The following is a 17,455-nucleotide window of genomic DNA, read 5'->3' on the forward strand; positions in this document are numbered from 1 at the left end:
AGACTTGTGTTTGCAGGGGCTAAAACTCACTCTCAACATGTGAGCCCCCTTATTCTATGATGTACATAATGAATAAGTATAGTGGGTGGGTGCTTGGCCTACCGGCCACATGGGGCTTTACCCCAACAACCTCCCACGTAAAGGCCAATGTGGCCATGAGGGAGAAAACAAAAGAAAACCTTACAAAACTTGTACAAGGCCATCACAAGGTCAAGTCATCCATATCCGTTATCATATCAACCAATGACATGCCCTCCTGCACAATTGTCTGCACAACTGGCTCAACATGCTCACAAACTGGAGCATCATGCAACCTATTCGCAAAGGAGACATTCCTCGTCTCTTTGCATTGCTGCATACTCACAAAGACTTTGGTGTCTTGCACGTGACGTACTCGCATTGTGCCAACACTAGCACCTCTCGCTATGACTAGTTGTCCACGATGCAATCTAAAACCGTGCTCGTCCAGCACTACCTGGCACTAACTCTCGTAACTGACTCACAGAGATCAAGCTCTGCGTCGAACCTGGCACATGGCGTAGTATGATGCACCACTCGGCAACTCGGCAACAATAGCTTGACGCTCCTGCACCAACTATGTCATGCACTGAACCATTAGCTAAACACACTTGTCTAAGCATACCACTAGAGCATATGTGCTAAACCACTAACGACTCGGCGTGACGTGAAACCTAGCACTAGCATCTAGTATCCAATGCGAAGGTAATGTGTCGTCAAAAACCGACATAAGAAATGCAGGAGTAAACATGGAAGCAAAGTCGACATCTCTGTCATGCGTAGCCACATATGCTACATATGCTCCCACATCATCCAAAAAGATAGCATCCCTCCTGTGCTGTTCCTGCATTGTCTCGTCCGTTGAAAACAACGCCTACGTACATGCCCTGTATGACCACAATGCCAACACACCACATCTCTTTGTTTGCAAGATCGCCCTTTGACTATAGGCATCTCTCTAAACTCATTTGTGCCAAAAGCATTGCACAATCTTTGCCATAAATCTCTAGCTGTACATGCATCCAAACCAATGCGATCGACAGACTCACCAAGGTGTAACATGATCGTCAAACGTGCAAGCTCATCCAAGTTCTCCCACTCATCGTCAGTCATAGACTCTGGCCTAGCATCCATGCCCTGTAGTGGCAACACTTGGCCCCAACTGAGTCAATGCATCATGCATACCTGCTTTCCAATGCTCAAAGTTTGAACCATCAAACTTCGTATTGAAAAGCATAAACTCTGACAATGATGTACATGCCAAATCCATGGCGATAACCTGTGACAACATCAAGCACAAATCGATCAACTGACAATAGCCAAAGCTTGGCTAACTCATACACCAAGCACTATCAGAATACAATAAAAGCTAGCATAAGTTGTCCAAGAGAATTGTCAAAAATATGGCTGTCAATATAACGAAACAAGTGAGCAAGACCACTCAAATGATGCCTAAAAGCCTGCCCTAATTCAAGAGAACTATGTGGCAATCGATGAATCTATCATCAACAATCTCCCTCCTGAAGAGATTACCGCATACATGTCAAATGACATAATCCAGTGAGAAAACACTCTCACAATGAGATGCCAAAACACTATGGCAACGCAACCACTGAGTGCCAAATGCAATCAAAACACGACTGCAAACCATGCACATAAATAAATAAACTTGCAAGAAAAATCCGGCAGAGTTTCGACAGTATTGGCTATTTAACCATAATAACCATACATGCCATAAAAATGCTTCATGAGCAAATCATGCGCAAAATCCGCACTAAAGCATACATGAGCTGTCCCAAAGTCTCAACTCCCTAAATGTGGAACACAATCTTGTAATCCAAAACAGAGAGAGAGAGAGAGAGAGAGAGAGAGAGAGAGAGAGAGAGAGAGAGAGAGAGAGGACACTAAGATGCTATGTTACAGAGACGAGCACAACCAAGGAGCTTGGAAGCACAGGCAATGGAGGAGAGAGAGAGAGAGAGAGAGAGAGAGAGAGAGAGAGAGAGAGAGAGAGAGAGAGAGAGAGGACACTAAGATGCTATGTTACAGAGACGAGCACAACCAAGGAGCTTGGAAGCACAGGCAATGGAGGAGAGAGAGAGAGAGAGAGAGAGAGAGAGAGAGAGAGAGAGAGAGAGAGAGAGAGATGGCACAGGAACAATTCTAGGGAGGAAGGGACTCATTGCGCGAGCGTTGCAGAGTCTAGAGAATGTTCAATAGCATTTGATGGTTCAAGTCAGTTTTCTATACGCTTAAAAATTCCAAGCCCGCCCGCCTTATTCCCTCCCTCTCTGCCAAAAGGACTTTATACTTTTACTTGTAACATTTGAAACTAAACAACCCACACCCCCCTCCCTCTCTCTCTCTCTCTCTCTCTCTCTCTCCTTCCAAAGGGGTGTCCAAGACACGCCTTTTTGGTACCACTTAAACATGCTTTCCCTTTGTTCTTGAATTAGTGGATGGGAGTAAATCAAAACCCAAGATGATGGACTTGAAGGAGTTATTGTAGCAGGAACGTGAATTTGAGAAGCAAATGAAAAAGGTTTCGCGAGTGGAGGAGGATAAAATCCAAGAAGTAAATCTTGGGACACAGGACAAACTCAACTATGCGGTTATGAAGGGTCTTGATTGTGGGTTTTATCAGCATCGTATCAACTTGAAGAAAGATGTGGTTCCGACCAAGCAAGCCAAGTATCGCATGAATCCGAATTATGCGAAGCAAGTTAAAGAGGAATTGAATAGGCTGTTAAAGGTTGGATTCATTGTCCCAATTGAAAATTCGGAATGGATCTCATCAATTGTGGTGGTGCCGAAGAAAAACAAGAAGTTACGGTTTTGTATTGACTACTGGAAGTTGAACGCAACTACGGTCCCAAATCCTTTTCCACTCTCATTTTTGGATTCTACTTTGGATGACGTGATGGTCAAAAGATGTACTCTTTTGCGGATGGTTATAGTGGGTACAATCAAGTCTGAATGGTAGTCGCAAATTAACCAAAGATTACATTCATCACGGCATGGGGAGTCTTTGCCTATACGGTGATGTGGTTTGGATTGAGAAATGCACCCAGTACTTTTCAAAGGGATATGCTGCAGATATTTGGCTCTTATCTCATTGATTTCATGCGCATTTTTCTTGACGATTTCTCCATTTTTGGGGATAAATCGAAGCATTTGCATCATTTGCGGCTTTGTTTTTGAAAAATGTCAGGAAACCAGATTGAACCTTAATGAATTGTGTTTTTGTGGTGGCTAGTAGAGTGTTGTTGGGCCATATCATTAAGAGAGAATGTATAGGAATGGTATACTCGATGAAGAAGTTCAGTCATTATTTGCTTGGAAAATTGTTTTACTTTCATGTGGACCACTCCGGATTGCTGTTTTTGGTACCACAACAGAATTTGGTCCGCCAATTGGTTAGATGGATGATTCCGCTATAGGAATTTGAATTTGAAGTGGTGCATCAACCCGATCCGTAACATGTGGTGGCAAACTATTTGTTCCGTTTGGATTCAGGAGAAGCATCCACCGATGCTGAGGACGAGTTGCCAGACACACATTCGTTTGGAGCGGAAGCAGAGGAGGAAGCTATTTTACATTCGGAATCTCTTCCATCTCTTCCATAGACATGGTATGAGAAGATGATGATTTTTCTCCAAGGAGTTATGTCGGCCCATTTGATGGTTGACTGGGGAAGCGAGTAGCACTGAATTGTAACAGGTTCGAAATTTTATTGGGTCAGCTTTATTACAGGGATCTTTGGGGTGTATTGCTCCGATGTGTTCTCAAACCCGAACAACGAGCGAATCTGGAAGAGGCCCATGAAGGTATTGCTGGGGGGTGTTTGTCTGGACTGTTAATTGCAAAGAAGGTGTTTCAAGCAAGACTTTGGTGGCCTACAATTCATGTGGATGCAATGAGGTTTGCAGTTGAATGCAATGCTTGCCAATGGGTTGGGTAGCCCATTAATAAGGATAGATTACCATTGAATCCGATTTTGCCACTTGAATCATTTCAGAAATGGGATCTGGACTTTATAGGGTGATCAAATCGGTCTCAATGCAGATATAATTTGACGTGTATCGATTACTGTACGAAGTGAGTTGAAGCTTGAGCGTTGAAGGAAGATAATGTGGTTTTAGTCGCCGAATGTCTGTGCTGGGATGTGTTTCCATGGTTTGGTTTATCGGTGGAATTGGTTAGTGATTGGGGTATGCATTTCCTAAATAAGGTGATCCAAGAGTTGTCACGGACTTTCCAGATCATGCATAAGAAGAGTACTGCTTATTATCCGCAAGCTCATGGTTTGACAGAAAGCAGTAATACGGTTATTATGCGGATGTTGACCAAGTTGGTATTTGCGGAGCGTGATGATTGGGATTTGAAGCTTCCAGTGGCATTGTGGGCACTGACGACGTTAGTGGGGATGTCGTGGTATTTAGTCAATACTATGCATGATGGAGCTGATGGTTATATTGTCTTGTGGATGACTACCATGGGTCTATACGTTGCACTTTCCTTTAAGGGTGAATCTGGGCTTATCCTGGATTCATCTAGGTATACCGTACCTCATTTAAAGTGGCTATGGGGTTAACTCGGATCAAGCTGGCATTTGGCATTGCTCTCCGTTAGAATTTGTGGTACCTAGTATGCAGATTGCGGTGTCGGAGTGGTTGCCGAGGATTCGGTAGTTTATCGGATAGATCAATTACTGAAATTGGAAGAGGACCGCTATACTAGCTTTATGATGATGAGAGAGTTCCAGAGTCGGAAAAAGAAACAAATGGACCGGGTAATGTGGATTAAGATTTTCAAACGAGGTGATTTGGTGATGATGTTGAATTCGTTGCAAGGGAAGCATAAAGGAAAGCTTAAGTTGCGGTGGCTAGGCCCGTATTGTGTTCATGAAAGTGCCGGTGCCAATGCGTTCTTCTTGTAAAATTTGGATGGAACTCTGGTTCCGAGCCCGGTGAATGGATTCAAATTACATTGGGACAGTGCCGAGTAATCATGAGGAGAAGACTATGGCGTCTGATCCGATTGTTGCTGTAATCATGTTGTTGAGAAACTTTGAATGTGGCATGTATTCTCGAGGGGATATTCGAGGTAGTATGAGATGGATAATGGAATGAATAGGCTAATTGTGACACGAGATGGTGCTTCATTCACTGTCACATGTGTGAGCCCAAGAACCAATGCATGCTGTGCGGTGCTTTACATGCAAAAGGAAGACTATTTAAGTGCGACGAATTTGTCGGGTTAACTTTTACTTGCCGTTTCGCTCTCCGTTTTCCCTGTGTGCCTGCTATTTGTCTCTGTTCCATTTTGCGTCGAGCAGGCCTCCCTCTCTGCTCTTTCTGCAATCCTCTGCCTACAACAGCTTAATGGCTCCTTCTGTAGTGTTGGCAAGTATGAAGGCCTTGACCCCAATCAACAACCAGATGACCGATGCGATGAAGATTTGGCCGGAGCGCAAGGGGCTGCTCGAGTACACCTTAATCGACTGGGCACATGTACAACCTCACCCACATACTCCTTATTCTACAGGAATTGTCAGCAAAGGAGAGTCAGGGTGTAGTGCACTTGCATGGGGATCCTCACCAGTTATCGGTTTAGTTGGTACACGAGAAGTGTGGACTCCCTGCTTCAGGCGTTCTATCGCAGCTGAGAAGACAACTATGCAGGAGATGATCACAGCCTATGGCAATCCGATGAGCAATGAATTTCGGTTACATGGTTGCTAGAATTTAGAGGTAAGAGAATATCTCAGATGGGTGTTGGAAGGAGTTTGGTTGATGGCTAAAGTATATAATATCTCGAGAGCCGCCCATGGCATGATTTCTGCAGCAAAACTGTACAGACAAAGTAAATTGAGCAGAATTGTTCATAGAAGTTGGGCGGATAGTTGGCACAAAGCACAGAGCACAAGCAGTAAACACCAAAGTGGGCCAGGTATTGCGGCTCCTTTCCCTAGAGAAGGGATATGAAGGCCCTACCCTTAGCGTGTCTACACCTGTTGCCACGTATGTTGCTCTGCCTGCAGTGGATGTCCTGGTGGCATCGATGCTAATTACATCGGGAATGGGAGAGTCCAATCGGGGACGGGCACATGAGGTTCCGGGGCTTCCGGATCTGCTTCTGTTGCGCCCACCACAACTGTTGTTACCGTCCTTGCAATGTCCAAGACAACCACAACTTCTCATGTGAAAGGACTACAACAACCACCTGCCAAAACTGGAAGTAAGAGATGATGGAGAGGTGGCTTCAAGCACTGTTGGCATCCCAATCTAAAGTAACTGCAACAGGACAAACCATGGATGCCAGTCGAACTGTGTCCGTCCCATTATCGGCTCCGATTTCAACTTCTGCGGCCCTTGTGTTTGTGCCAGCTCTTCATTCGGTGTCGACAATGGCCATGGTACCACCCAAGTTGCGTCAACCAGTGTTGTGGCCACCCAACAAGCAACAGAGATGGGGCCACCATAGTTTCTTGCGGCTCCAACAGCTCCAATTTGAATCTGCTCCGAATGTGGTCTACCCTTGGGCCCAGCCTGGTTACCAACTGCAGACTCACATGTTACAGACTGTCGCCAAGTTATCTATCAAGTGAGTAGCCACTGGCATGAGCAACAACAACAACTGAAGGAGTTACCCGCACAAAGACACCAGATTGCGGAGCTGACTACCCAGAACCAGTCCCCTACTCAACGGTTGGCGGAAATGGAAAAGAGGCTACACAAAGTTGAGTCTCGTGCCTTTGGATCTGAACAGTGTAAAGAGCAAGCGCGCTGTCAAGCACAAGAAGCTGTTTAGGCAGCGACAGCAACAGAAGAACGCCAGGCGGAGCTCGCAAAGTTTGTTTCGGAAGAACTAGCACGCTACCGTGCTGATTGCTCTTTGAAGATAGCATATCAAGAAAGCTAGCACAGATCTGCTCCCTCTAACCGAAGATGATTTGGATGTTGTGGTCTCTCTGTTGAAAGAAGACATTCAAGTGCACTGGGAGGGACATCACCAAGTGGCAGTCGGCACTTAAGTCGTTTTCCGGTGTTCTGGCACTTCCCGCACCAGAGGGCCAACCAGAGGGTGTTGGAAGGAGTTTGGTTGATGGCTAAAGTATATAATATCTCGAGAGCCGCCCATGGCATGATTTCTGCAGCAAAACTGTACAGACAAAGTAAATTGAGCAGAATTGTTCATAGAAGTTGGGCGGATAGTTGGCACAAAGCACAGAGCACAAGCAGTAAACACCAAAGTGGGCCAGGTATTGCGGCTCCTTTCCCTAGAGAAGGGATATGAAGGCCCTACCCTTAGCGTGTCCACACCTGTTGCCACGTATGTTGCTCTGCCTGCAGTGGATGTCCTGGTGGCATCGATGCTAATTACATCGGGAATGGGAGAGTCCAATCGGGGACGGGCACATGAGGTTCCGGGGCTTCCGGATCTGCTTCTGTTGCGCCCACCACAACTGTTGTTACCGTCCTTGCAATGTCCAAGACAACCACAACTTCTCATGTGAAAGGACTACAACAACCACCTGCCAAAACTGGAAGTAAGAGATGATGGAGAGGTGGCTTCAAGCACTGTTGGCATCCCAATCTAAAGTAACTGCAACAGGACAAACCATGGATGCCAGTCGAACTGTGTCCGTCCCATTATCGGCTCCGATTTCAACTTCTGCGGCCCTTGTGTTTGTGCCAGCTCTTCATTCGGTGTCGACAATGGCCATGGTACCACCCAAGTTGCGTCAACCAGTGTTGTGGCCACCCAACAAGCAACAGAGATGGGGCCACCATAGTTTCTTGCGGCTCCAACAGCTCCAATTTGAATCTGCTCCGAATGTGGTCTACCCTTGGGCCCAGCCTGGTTACCAACTGCAGACTCACATGTTACAGACTGTCGCCAAGTTATCTATCAAGTGAGTAGCCACTGGCATGAGCAACAACAACAACTGAAGGAGTTACCCGCACAAAGACACCAGATTGCGGAGCTGACTACCCAGAACCAGTCCCCTACTCAACGGTTGGCGGAAATGGAAAAGAGGCTACACAAAGTTGAGTCTCGTGCCTTTGGATCTGAACAGTGTAAAGAGCAAGCGCGCTGTCAAGCACAAGAAGCTGTTTAGGCAGCGACAGCAACAGAAGAACGCCAGGCGGAGCTCGCAAAGTTTGTTTCGGAAGAACTAGCACGCTACCGTGCTGATTGCTCTTTGAAGATAGCATATCAAGAAAGCTAGCACAGATCTGCTCCCTCTAACCGAAGATGATTTGGATGTTGTGGTCTCTCTGTTGAAAGAAGACATTCAAGTGCACTGGGAGGGACATCACCAAGTGGCAGTCGGCACTTAAGTCGTTTTCCGGTGTTCTGGCACTTCCCGCACCAGAGGGCCAACCAGGTGGGACTACAATCGGCTTGGCTGATCGGGGTAAGAGGAAAGCTGATGATGTAATCCTAAACACCAGAGCACTAATTTTTCAAGTCCTGTATTTGATGCTGACCCTCTTAACTGGTTGCAGAATCTGGAGGTGGCTTTGCGTGCGTGGAGATGGAGCTGGACACCCTCAAAACGTAAGTGATGCTGAGCAAGGAGGAGGAGGAAGATCTGAAGGAGGAAGTAGCGACGCAGAAGCATAATGTTCGGAAGTACAAAACCTCGTTCCGACGTATGGCCTTCTTTTTGAATCATTGTGCCAATTCTCTGAGTTTGTTCAATCCATTGGCTCCACCTTGGTGGACTGAAGCTTCTACACTGTTGCGGCGCCACTATCCAAATTACTAGCCCTTTGCACAATTGCGGACGTATGTAAACCCAAACCCACCTCCCCCTATTATTCCGCCTTCGGATCACTCCCCCTCCCCCCCCCGTTCCACAACACAAGTGGTAGGCTGAAACGGCATGTGCGCGGATTGGAAAAGGTGCAACTATCCGTACCGATACGTTGTAAGCCGTCTATAAGTCCAGGGCGATTACAATTCTTTCAAGAGGGGGCAATGTCACAAAGTGATAACGTGGCATGGCCAACTGAAAGAGAAATGACGGAGTGGACGAGAAATTGAGCCAACCAACTTAAAGAACTTTTGAGCACCGGCCAAAGGGCCTAGCCCTAAAATCCTCGAAGCTTGAACTTTGAGGATGACTTTCGTAAAACGTGTTGACATGTTGGGGTGGCAAGCAGTATGGATGATGACGTGGTAGTACCGTACGGATTTTCCTCGTTTTGCGTTGAGGATGCCACATGGCAGGCTGTACGGATTTTCACAAATGTACTAGCTGATTTTGGCGCTAGCTTTTCGGAGCAGATGCTTTTGGGGGCTCTTGTCAGGTGCAACAAATTGAATATGGGAAGATCTAGTTTTACACTTCCACAATCCTTCTACCTATTTCCTTGCGTTAGTGAATGTTTTGTGCTTCAATGAATGTTCCTTTTATATTCCGGCTGAGAGAATGCAATAGAGATGTGTAGAGGGAGAAAGAGAGAGAAGAAGAGAGCGACACCCGATGGGGTTCCAACCAACCCTCTCAAGGGCCCCCCACACCGTTACCGATGTGATATATTTGCTTTTGATTGCATAAATGGAAAGTACACACATGCAATACCTCAATGCAGACTCTACCGACTCGATTAGGGAATGTTGCCGCGGTAACTCCTCAAGATGAGGCACCTCCGGGGCTGATTTGATGCACCTTTGAAACTGTCTCAATGTGGGATTGCCGATGGCCACCAAGGGGAAGATTTGGGGCTGAGATGTGCACCCGATATGAGAGGAATGAAGGGCTGAAAACGCAGATCTCGACGGGTCAGATGATGGACAGCGATGGAGCACTCAATTTCGGCGAGGGAATGGCCGAGGGGAGGGCTGCTGAAGTACCGGACCGCATCCGTCAGTGGGAATCGTTGTGGATCTCTTGCACACCCGGCGAGGGATGGGCTGAAAACTGAAAAACGCAGGGCTGATCTGCTGCTGCCACAGCTCTGGGGCTGAAAACCAAAAACGCTGGCTGGTATGGCTGAGAATTGCCGGCGATGGGGCTGAATTGTGGAAACGCTGGCTGCTGGCTGAACTCTGCAAAAACACTGGATGCTCTTGCTGAGAAGACGCTGGCTGCCCTTTGCTAAAACGCTGGCTGAACTGGGCGCTTCTTCCTTCTTGCTTCAAGTGCTGGCAGATGGTTCCCTTTATAGGTAAAGTTTGCCGGTTATAAAGTTATTAGGCTTCAGGTAGGGCAAGTGTCCACCAAGTTTTCCAACAAATAAATCATAAAAAGGATTTATTAAAAATAGGTCCAGGGGTCCAGATCTGGGTGCAAGTGTCGCACATCCGCCCACCCGGGAATCCGATCGACGCGGGGAATGGCTCGTTGGATTCCTCTAACCTAGAACTACATGCACGCCATGCCAGGTGCCCACCGAAGTGTAATGACATCTGTCAAAAGGTGTGTACAAACCATGTATGCAAGAGGTTTCCAAAACTGGTAAACCTAATCTAATGGACTTGTCCGGACATGCAGGTCCTGCAAACAGGCTCACAAAATTGCTGGTACTAATCCTCGTAGGATTCTAGACATCCCTATCTAGGAAGAAGGGGAAAACTGGCTCTGGAGGTCGATGAAGTATGTCCATGTGGCACACAGAGCCATGTGAGTAGTATGTGCAGTGTGCTTGTGGGATTGTGTGTTCTTGCGTGGCAGTATGCGACGTGTTATGTGCATGGTTTTGTTTGCCTGTTTTGCTTGTTTTGGCTGCTTGTGCTCACATAGTTTTAGAAATGGCTCACTTCATCATCGTCCATTGTTTATAGAGCTCTTTTGAAACCTCGTTTATGGTATCTGGCTTGCTTGCTTTATCGATTCTTGGCGCCTTGATTGAGCAAGTACCTTCAAATTAGGTGTTTCTTAAGATTTTTCTGGCCTCACTGTGTCTCGAACTTGATTGGCAGGTTTGGTGTTCTTTTCAACTTGTTGAGACTAGTGCTTGAGGGCGGCTGGCAGAAGGTTTGGGGGTTGTGCAATGGCTATGACTTCGTGACATGGCTTGTGGTTTTAAACTTGGGATGCACGGGCTTGCTTGTGTCGTGGATCATGAAGTATGCTGACAACATAGTAAAGGTCTATTTATGCCTTAGCTTAATCTCTTTTTTGATTGGATACTGATGATTTTTGTGGTGAGGTTTTTGGCTGACATCGGTCTTTTTGTGTCTAGGTTTATGCTACCTCTATGGCCATGCTTCTCACAATGATTCTGTCAATCTTCTTGTTCAATTTCAAGCCCTCTTTGCAGGTGAAGAGTTATCATCACTTTGCAGCTTTTTAGAGGACTCTGATAGGCTAATTCTGACTAGCCACTTTTTGTTCTTGTGGCCAGCTCTTTCTAGGTATTATCATATGCACCATGTCTTTGCAGATGTACTTCACCCCACCACATTTGCTGTTAGATTCACCATCGCCGCAGAAAGATGCCACCACGAATCTAACAGCAATTAATGTAGAGAAGTCCAGTGGCAACACATAGTAGCTGGATATAGGAACCCTTTAAATGCTGATTTTATGTTAAAATTCTTGCCCTCCTTTGGCCTGCTCTGTGTGTGTGTGTGTGTGTGTGTGTGTGTGAGAGAGAGAGAGAGAGAGAGAGAGAGAGAGAGAGAGAGAGAGAGAGAGAGAGAAAGAAAGAAAGAAAGATTTTTAACGTCTATGTCAGGCCGAAATCGGCCTATGAGACAAATCAAATGTACATGGTGTGTATGTCATCCGTCCATCGGAAAGACAAATGAAACAAAACTGATACAAAACTGAACTGAATGTAGGTAGTGGGGTATCTGAGGAGGGATGGAGCTCTATCTCTAGGGGTTATCGTCCTCGAATGTCAAATATGAGCTATGGGACCAAAAGAAATTTATCATGTGGGGTGTGTGGAGCTGGTAAATGACTCTGCATGGGTTTGTAGTGGCTAATATAAATTGCATCTGCCACCAAGTATGTGTGCCCGATTCGCTTGTGGTTTTTCCTATTGGATTGATTTGCACAAGTTTGTAAGCATTCGAGTTTCCGAAAAGAATTGCTTTTAGGAATAAAAGAAAAATAAGTTTTGCTTAGTTAGGGTATCTTGTTGAGGAAGGCTCTTCTATTAGTCCAAGAACTAGGCAGAAATCCCATTTTGTCAAAAGAGATAGTCCCTTCAGAGCTTACGGTTGTCACTTTGATTGCAATCGTCCACTTAGACAATGTTACCAATAGACTGGACACAAGTTTAGAGAAACAAATCTAGAGAGCTAAAATATGGGGAGAAAATGTTAAAATGTGTATTCCATGTGGGTGGCCAATGGAATGTAGAATATTTTGTAGCTTTTTGAAGGTTGGCTATTCAAAGGAGCTTCCCCAAAGAGCTACCCTTAGTCCTCTTCCATAAGTTTTAACATAGTTCGGGTACATATAAGAGGTACTCTAAATGTGAGATTTGTCTTTTTGATGAGAGGCCATTAGACAAGACCCTTTGGGTTTCGTTGGTTCCTCGTCGAAGGGAGTTGGATGGATCTCTCCATCAATAGACCCACATCTTGATGCAATGAAGTCCATTTGAATTTCTACCTTTTGGTTAGTTTAGGATAATAACAAAGAAAATGTTGTGCAAGTAGGGCCGTTGAATTGTCTGATCGTTGCGGAGCCATTGAGTGCCTACACAATAAGCAAGAGCAGATTAAGGGAACCACACAAATGTGCACACTTCAAGAACTATCAGCGAATGAAAAACATAGATCTCTTGCCATGTGGCATGCCTTTTGTTGAGAAGCGTTTCTTCGATGGTGTTGCCTTCCTTCACTAGATGACCTTTTCAATGGTATCGATAAGGGTATCACTCTCATAGGGTTCCACACCAAACACCAGCAGGTTGTTGTAGAGTGTCCCTTTGATGGTACCACCATCACCTATAAGATCGCCTTTTTGATAATGTTGATGATGGCACCACCCTTATTGGGTCCCACACCTAGCACTACTAGGCCAAGGATCATCAGCATGGAGACAATCATTCTCAGCATCATTTTAAGGTCATTGATCCTTGCATGATAGTGACCCTTTCTCCTCCTGTGGTAGTGGATTTTGTCGAGATGCTTGCTTTGAAAAGACGGTGGGGAGGGGGGTTAGGATATCCTCTTCCACATGAGGGTGCTCATCCACTACAAATTGTCCTTTGAAGACCAAGGACCAAGATCCTAGGCATGCTTGCAATGCTGACCAATCATTGCGTGCTTGCTTTCCCAACTCAAGAAATGAACACTTCACAAATCAATGGTTTAATTGGCCACCCTATTTGAGTTAAGATGGGCGTGATTAATTTACATGTGATGTTTGCAAGTTTCAAAATAACATATCCATTTGGATGGTCCTCTTGGAGGGCCATCCAATTCTGTGCCATTATTTTTAAAACACTTAAGCATAGGTGAGGTGCCGTTATAAATTGCTTGCATATACATGGCTATATGCATGGGTGTTCATCCGTTCTTGGAGGTGATAGACCATCTCAACAAAGGAGGCCACAAGTTTCTCTTTCTAAAAGTCTGTCCTACTCCACAACTACCCGCACTATATTGTGTGCTTTTATACTCTGACAAGCATGAGTTAAAATAAACAATAAAAACCCTACTTTTATGAAATTTGAAATGAGAAAGAAAATTCAAAGACATAATACATAACACTAAAGGTCAAAGTGGTTGAGTCATATGCGTTTTTGGCTTTCTAAAACAAGTCCCAGTGAAAAATAGAGTTATGCATGCAATTGGCTTTTGCATGTGAAACATTGTTGTTTTAACTGATAAAAGGGGTCTTTTCATTTAAGACCCTTGTATCCTTTCATTTCTTTGGGCTTTCCCATAGCATTGATTAGGGTGTTGGGGCTACATTGAAAAGAGTTTAGAACAAGAAATCAAACTCTTTATTAAACTTGTACGCTTCAATTTTGTATTTTCCAAAAGACGATCAATCTAGCTCTTTGCAAATAACAAAAGAATACAAATTTCAAAGGCAAATTAGAGGCCTTGAAAGCTTCTAATTAAAGAAGGTATAGGCAAATGTACAATAATAAAGTATAAAAGCTTCTCATCTAAAGGAGGTTCTTATGTTAGATCACATTCGCATATGGTGAAGAACATAAAATAATCGTCAAAATTGATCATCTTTATTGGTCGTCTTTTGTCCAGGCCTAGTGATTTAGTCACTTGTTTGTTTTAGAATGCCAGTGTGGACCTTCACCTTGTTTGTATGGTTATTGTATGGAAATATACGGTTGCCAAAATAAGCACAATCTTTAGAACTTGACAACATGGAACCTTAACTTCAACTATGCACATGTATATATGTGAGTGACTTTTAGATCTATGTGTACATGTGTGTGTGCGCATGCGTGCGTGTTTTGTGAATAGTTGTGAAGTGGATTCTTGGTGGGTGCGAGGGTGGAGGTCACATACAACTCTTTTTCTCCCTTGCACCTAATGTGTAACCAATGAATGTGGGGTTGGATGTTGAGCAGAGAGGAACCCTCTCTCTCTCTCTCTCTCTCTCTCTCTCTCTCTCTCTCTCTCTCTCTCGTTGACTGGAGTTAAATCCATATGCTATTTTTTAAAGTATTTTTTGCAGTTTACATTGTCGGAACCGCTAATGCAACATCTATTTTTCCATTGTAAGTGATGCCCTTCATTTGGAAACTTGAGGGCAGGGACTTATATTTCATGTAGTGCATGTGCTCCATAAGTAGAAAGCAATCTCTCTTCAAAACGAGTTTAACTTTCTCTAAGGAAATATTGTATCTCCCAAAATATTTACTTTTTTAACATTATTTCTAAAAAGAATGAGTATCCAACAACACAATAATCACATCTGAATGTTTGAGGATGTGCGCACGTGCGCGCGAGCGCACACACACACAGAGAGAGAGAGAGAGAGAGAGAGAGAGAGAGAGAGAGAGAGAGAATACACATGTTCTTAGTCATGGTGATAAGAGAGGAGGTGGACTACTAACTCAAACATGGAAAATCTTTTGTTTTTTTTTCAAGGTGTCTTACAGTTTTTTTTCAAGGTGCCTCATCATTTTTGAAGAAACCAAAGACTCGATAATCTTGGTCAATATTTGTATGCCTTTCTTGTTTGAGAGGTTTTAGGTGGGTTGTTTTTCCCTTAAGGATTAATGAAAAATTGCTTTAGTTAGTGAGTTTAATTACCCACTCTTGAATAGGTTATTTTAAACTAGATATCGATAACTGATAGATGACTTTTTCCAAAGTTTATTTGATAAAAATTGGCTACCGTATGGTTTTTTAGGCATGATTTATTTTTAGGAATATCTTTGAAGAGAAGAGTGAAGAAATTGAATGCAATTATCATGGATTTTGATGATGAGCTAGCAAATTTAACTCTACAAGCTTTTGAGATCGAAGTTAAATCGATCCTACTAGTAAGAAGCCAGTTATCTCTATTTGTAGAGATGAAGGTAGCTCTCACAAGTCAAATACGGAGCTACATAGCACAAGCGTTAGGTACACTCAATATAGATCGGAAGAAGTATTATGAAGTCTCGCAGGAGATTTCTCAAATATGGAGCTACTTCATGTGACTTGATTTATTTGCTTTCTAGCACAAGCGTTGGGCACGCTCAATGTAGAGTGGAAGAAGTATTATGAACTCTAGCAGGAGATTTCTCATCGCTTTGCGCCAAAAAATCTCCAAAAAACACTGTAAAAAATAAGCTTACTTCCACATATAGCCATAAGTTTTGAACTTTCAGTGGGCCTTGACCCTTAACCAATTTGCATGTAAAAATCCACCCTCATGTCATAGTTATGGTGTCATTTGTGTGCCCCACCCGTGTGGGAGAGCCCCCTGAAGGGGAAGGCCAAGGGGCCGGCATATTTATGAAACTGGTTGGCTATAGAGTCCACAAACAACCAACCAATAAAACACCGTCAACGACATAGGGTAGGACCAACCAACAATGTGCATCCCCAACCACACAGGCCCAACATTCCATAGCCACAAGCTCCAGGAGCTCTCAAAGAGGGAGTCCTTTTTTGTGATGCCCATATAGTGCCCCCAACTTTTATATGTACCCTTGCTTCCCATGCGCCCATATGGTATATGGCATAAGCCTATTTTCACATGGCATCTTCCCAAGATCCCCCTTCTTCTCCCCGTAAAAAGACCTCCCTACTTCACAAAATTGACCCCTTTTGGCATCAAAGTTGACTACTTAAGGGCCCAAATCCCTAGTATATTGGCACAATTCACAAATCTGTTCATCAAGCGCTTCATAAGAGTTTTCAAAACATCCAAAATAAGCACCACATGTGGCATTAATATAGATAAAAATGCTGCTAACTCTAGAACAATTCCACAAGTTGTTTGACCCCCAAACTTACTCATCGTGGATACAAAGCATCACGACATCCACCCCCTATGAAGATGCGCATTCTCCGGCATGTGCGATAGCTTAGAAGTAATTCTAATCTAGTGATTCATATGATGCATCATCTACTTGTTTAATATCTTTAGTCTCATGTTGATCTAAGGTTTGCTCATCAAAATTGTTCTCCCAATCATGCCTTTTGAATTATTTGACCCTCTTTCGTGCTATAGGCACCTTCATCAAACTTGCATAAGAAGTAAGTCACATGTCATAACCATGTTCGACCACGTAAGGTCCAAACCATTGCTTTACCATTTTCCACAATGTAGTATATTGATTGTCAAGACTACAGTCGTAAAGTAGTACCCAATCCCCTTTCTTTAATTACACTTGTTTCTTGTCAAATGCCCTTTTATTTTCAATCGAGCTTCTTTTAGCTTGACCTTTGTATCTTCAATACCTTCAAGTATGCTCTATAATTGACAAATCCTTAAGCTAAGCAAATATTCCTATTTAATCCGATCTCTCGAGGTAAAATATTCCAAGTGATCACTGCTTCCTCTGGAGGAATAATTCGGCTTTTTCATATACATTTTCGTTGGTATACATGTCACAATACTATGAGTAGTAGGATCTACCTGTAAAGCGTAATGTAATGGCCTTGGCAATTCTCCAATTTGTCCTTAACTTGCCTTTGCAAAGGCTTTGATGATAGGGGGATGACCCTATTCACTTTTGCCATTTATTTTAGGGCTATACACTATAGTGAGATCCAACTTCATACCCATCTGAGTAAAGAACTCAGATGGGTAATAACTATAGTAAGAGCCAACTTCATACCCGGAACTCTCTAACTTCACAACATCCAATTCTCCCATGTTTGTAATAATTTTTTGAGTGCATCCATACCTACATATCACATCCTCAAGGAAAAATCTGCATACAATGCTTGTGGTCTTACTTCTTAAGGCTCTTCCTTCAACCAAGTTAGTCAAATCTTCCCTTTCAAGTACAATCTTTCCTTGCAAGTATAGTATAACTTATTCTGT

At 43.9% G+C, this 17,455-nt stretch overlaps 1 protein-coding gene across 1 annotated transcript in view; it reads left to right on the top strand.

Annotated features, from left to right (window-relative positions):
• Nucleotides 1–11,591, top strand: part of LOC147447139 (Nucleotide-sugar transporter family protein) — a 28,916-nt gene extending 17,325 nt beyond the window's left edge. Inside the window, exons 6-8 of the mRNA XM_086523027.1 lie at nucleotides 10,957–11,125; nucleotides 11,220–11,297; nucleotides 11,382–11,591. Coding sequence (XP_086379153.1) covers nucleotides 10,957–11,125; nucleotides 11,220–11,297; nucleotides 11,382–11,528 — 394 coding nt within the window. The 3' untranslated portion in view covers nucleotides 11,529–11,591. The remainder of the gene's footprint in view (nucleotides 1–10,956; nucleotides 11,126–11,219; nucleotides 11,298–11,381) is intronic.
• The last annotated feature ends 5,864 nt before the right edge of the window (nucleotides 11,592–17,455 follow it).

The sequence above is a fragment of the Adiantum capillus-veneris genome, chromosome 11, assembly GCF_014529385.1.
Source record: "Adiantum capillus-veneris isolate H3 chromosome 11, ASM1452938v2, whole genome shotgun sequence".
NCBI classification, from domain to species: domain Eukaryota; kingdom Viridiplantae; phylum Streptophyta; class Polypodiopsida; order Polypodiales; family Pteridaceae; genus Adiantum; species Adiantum capillus-veneris.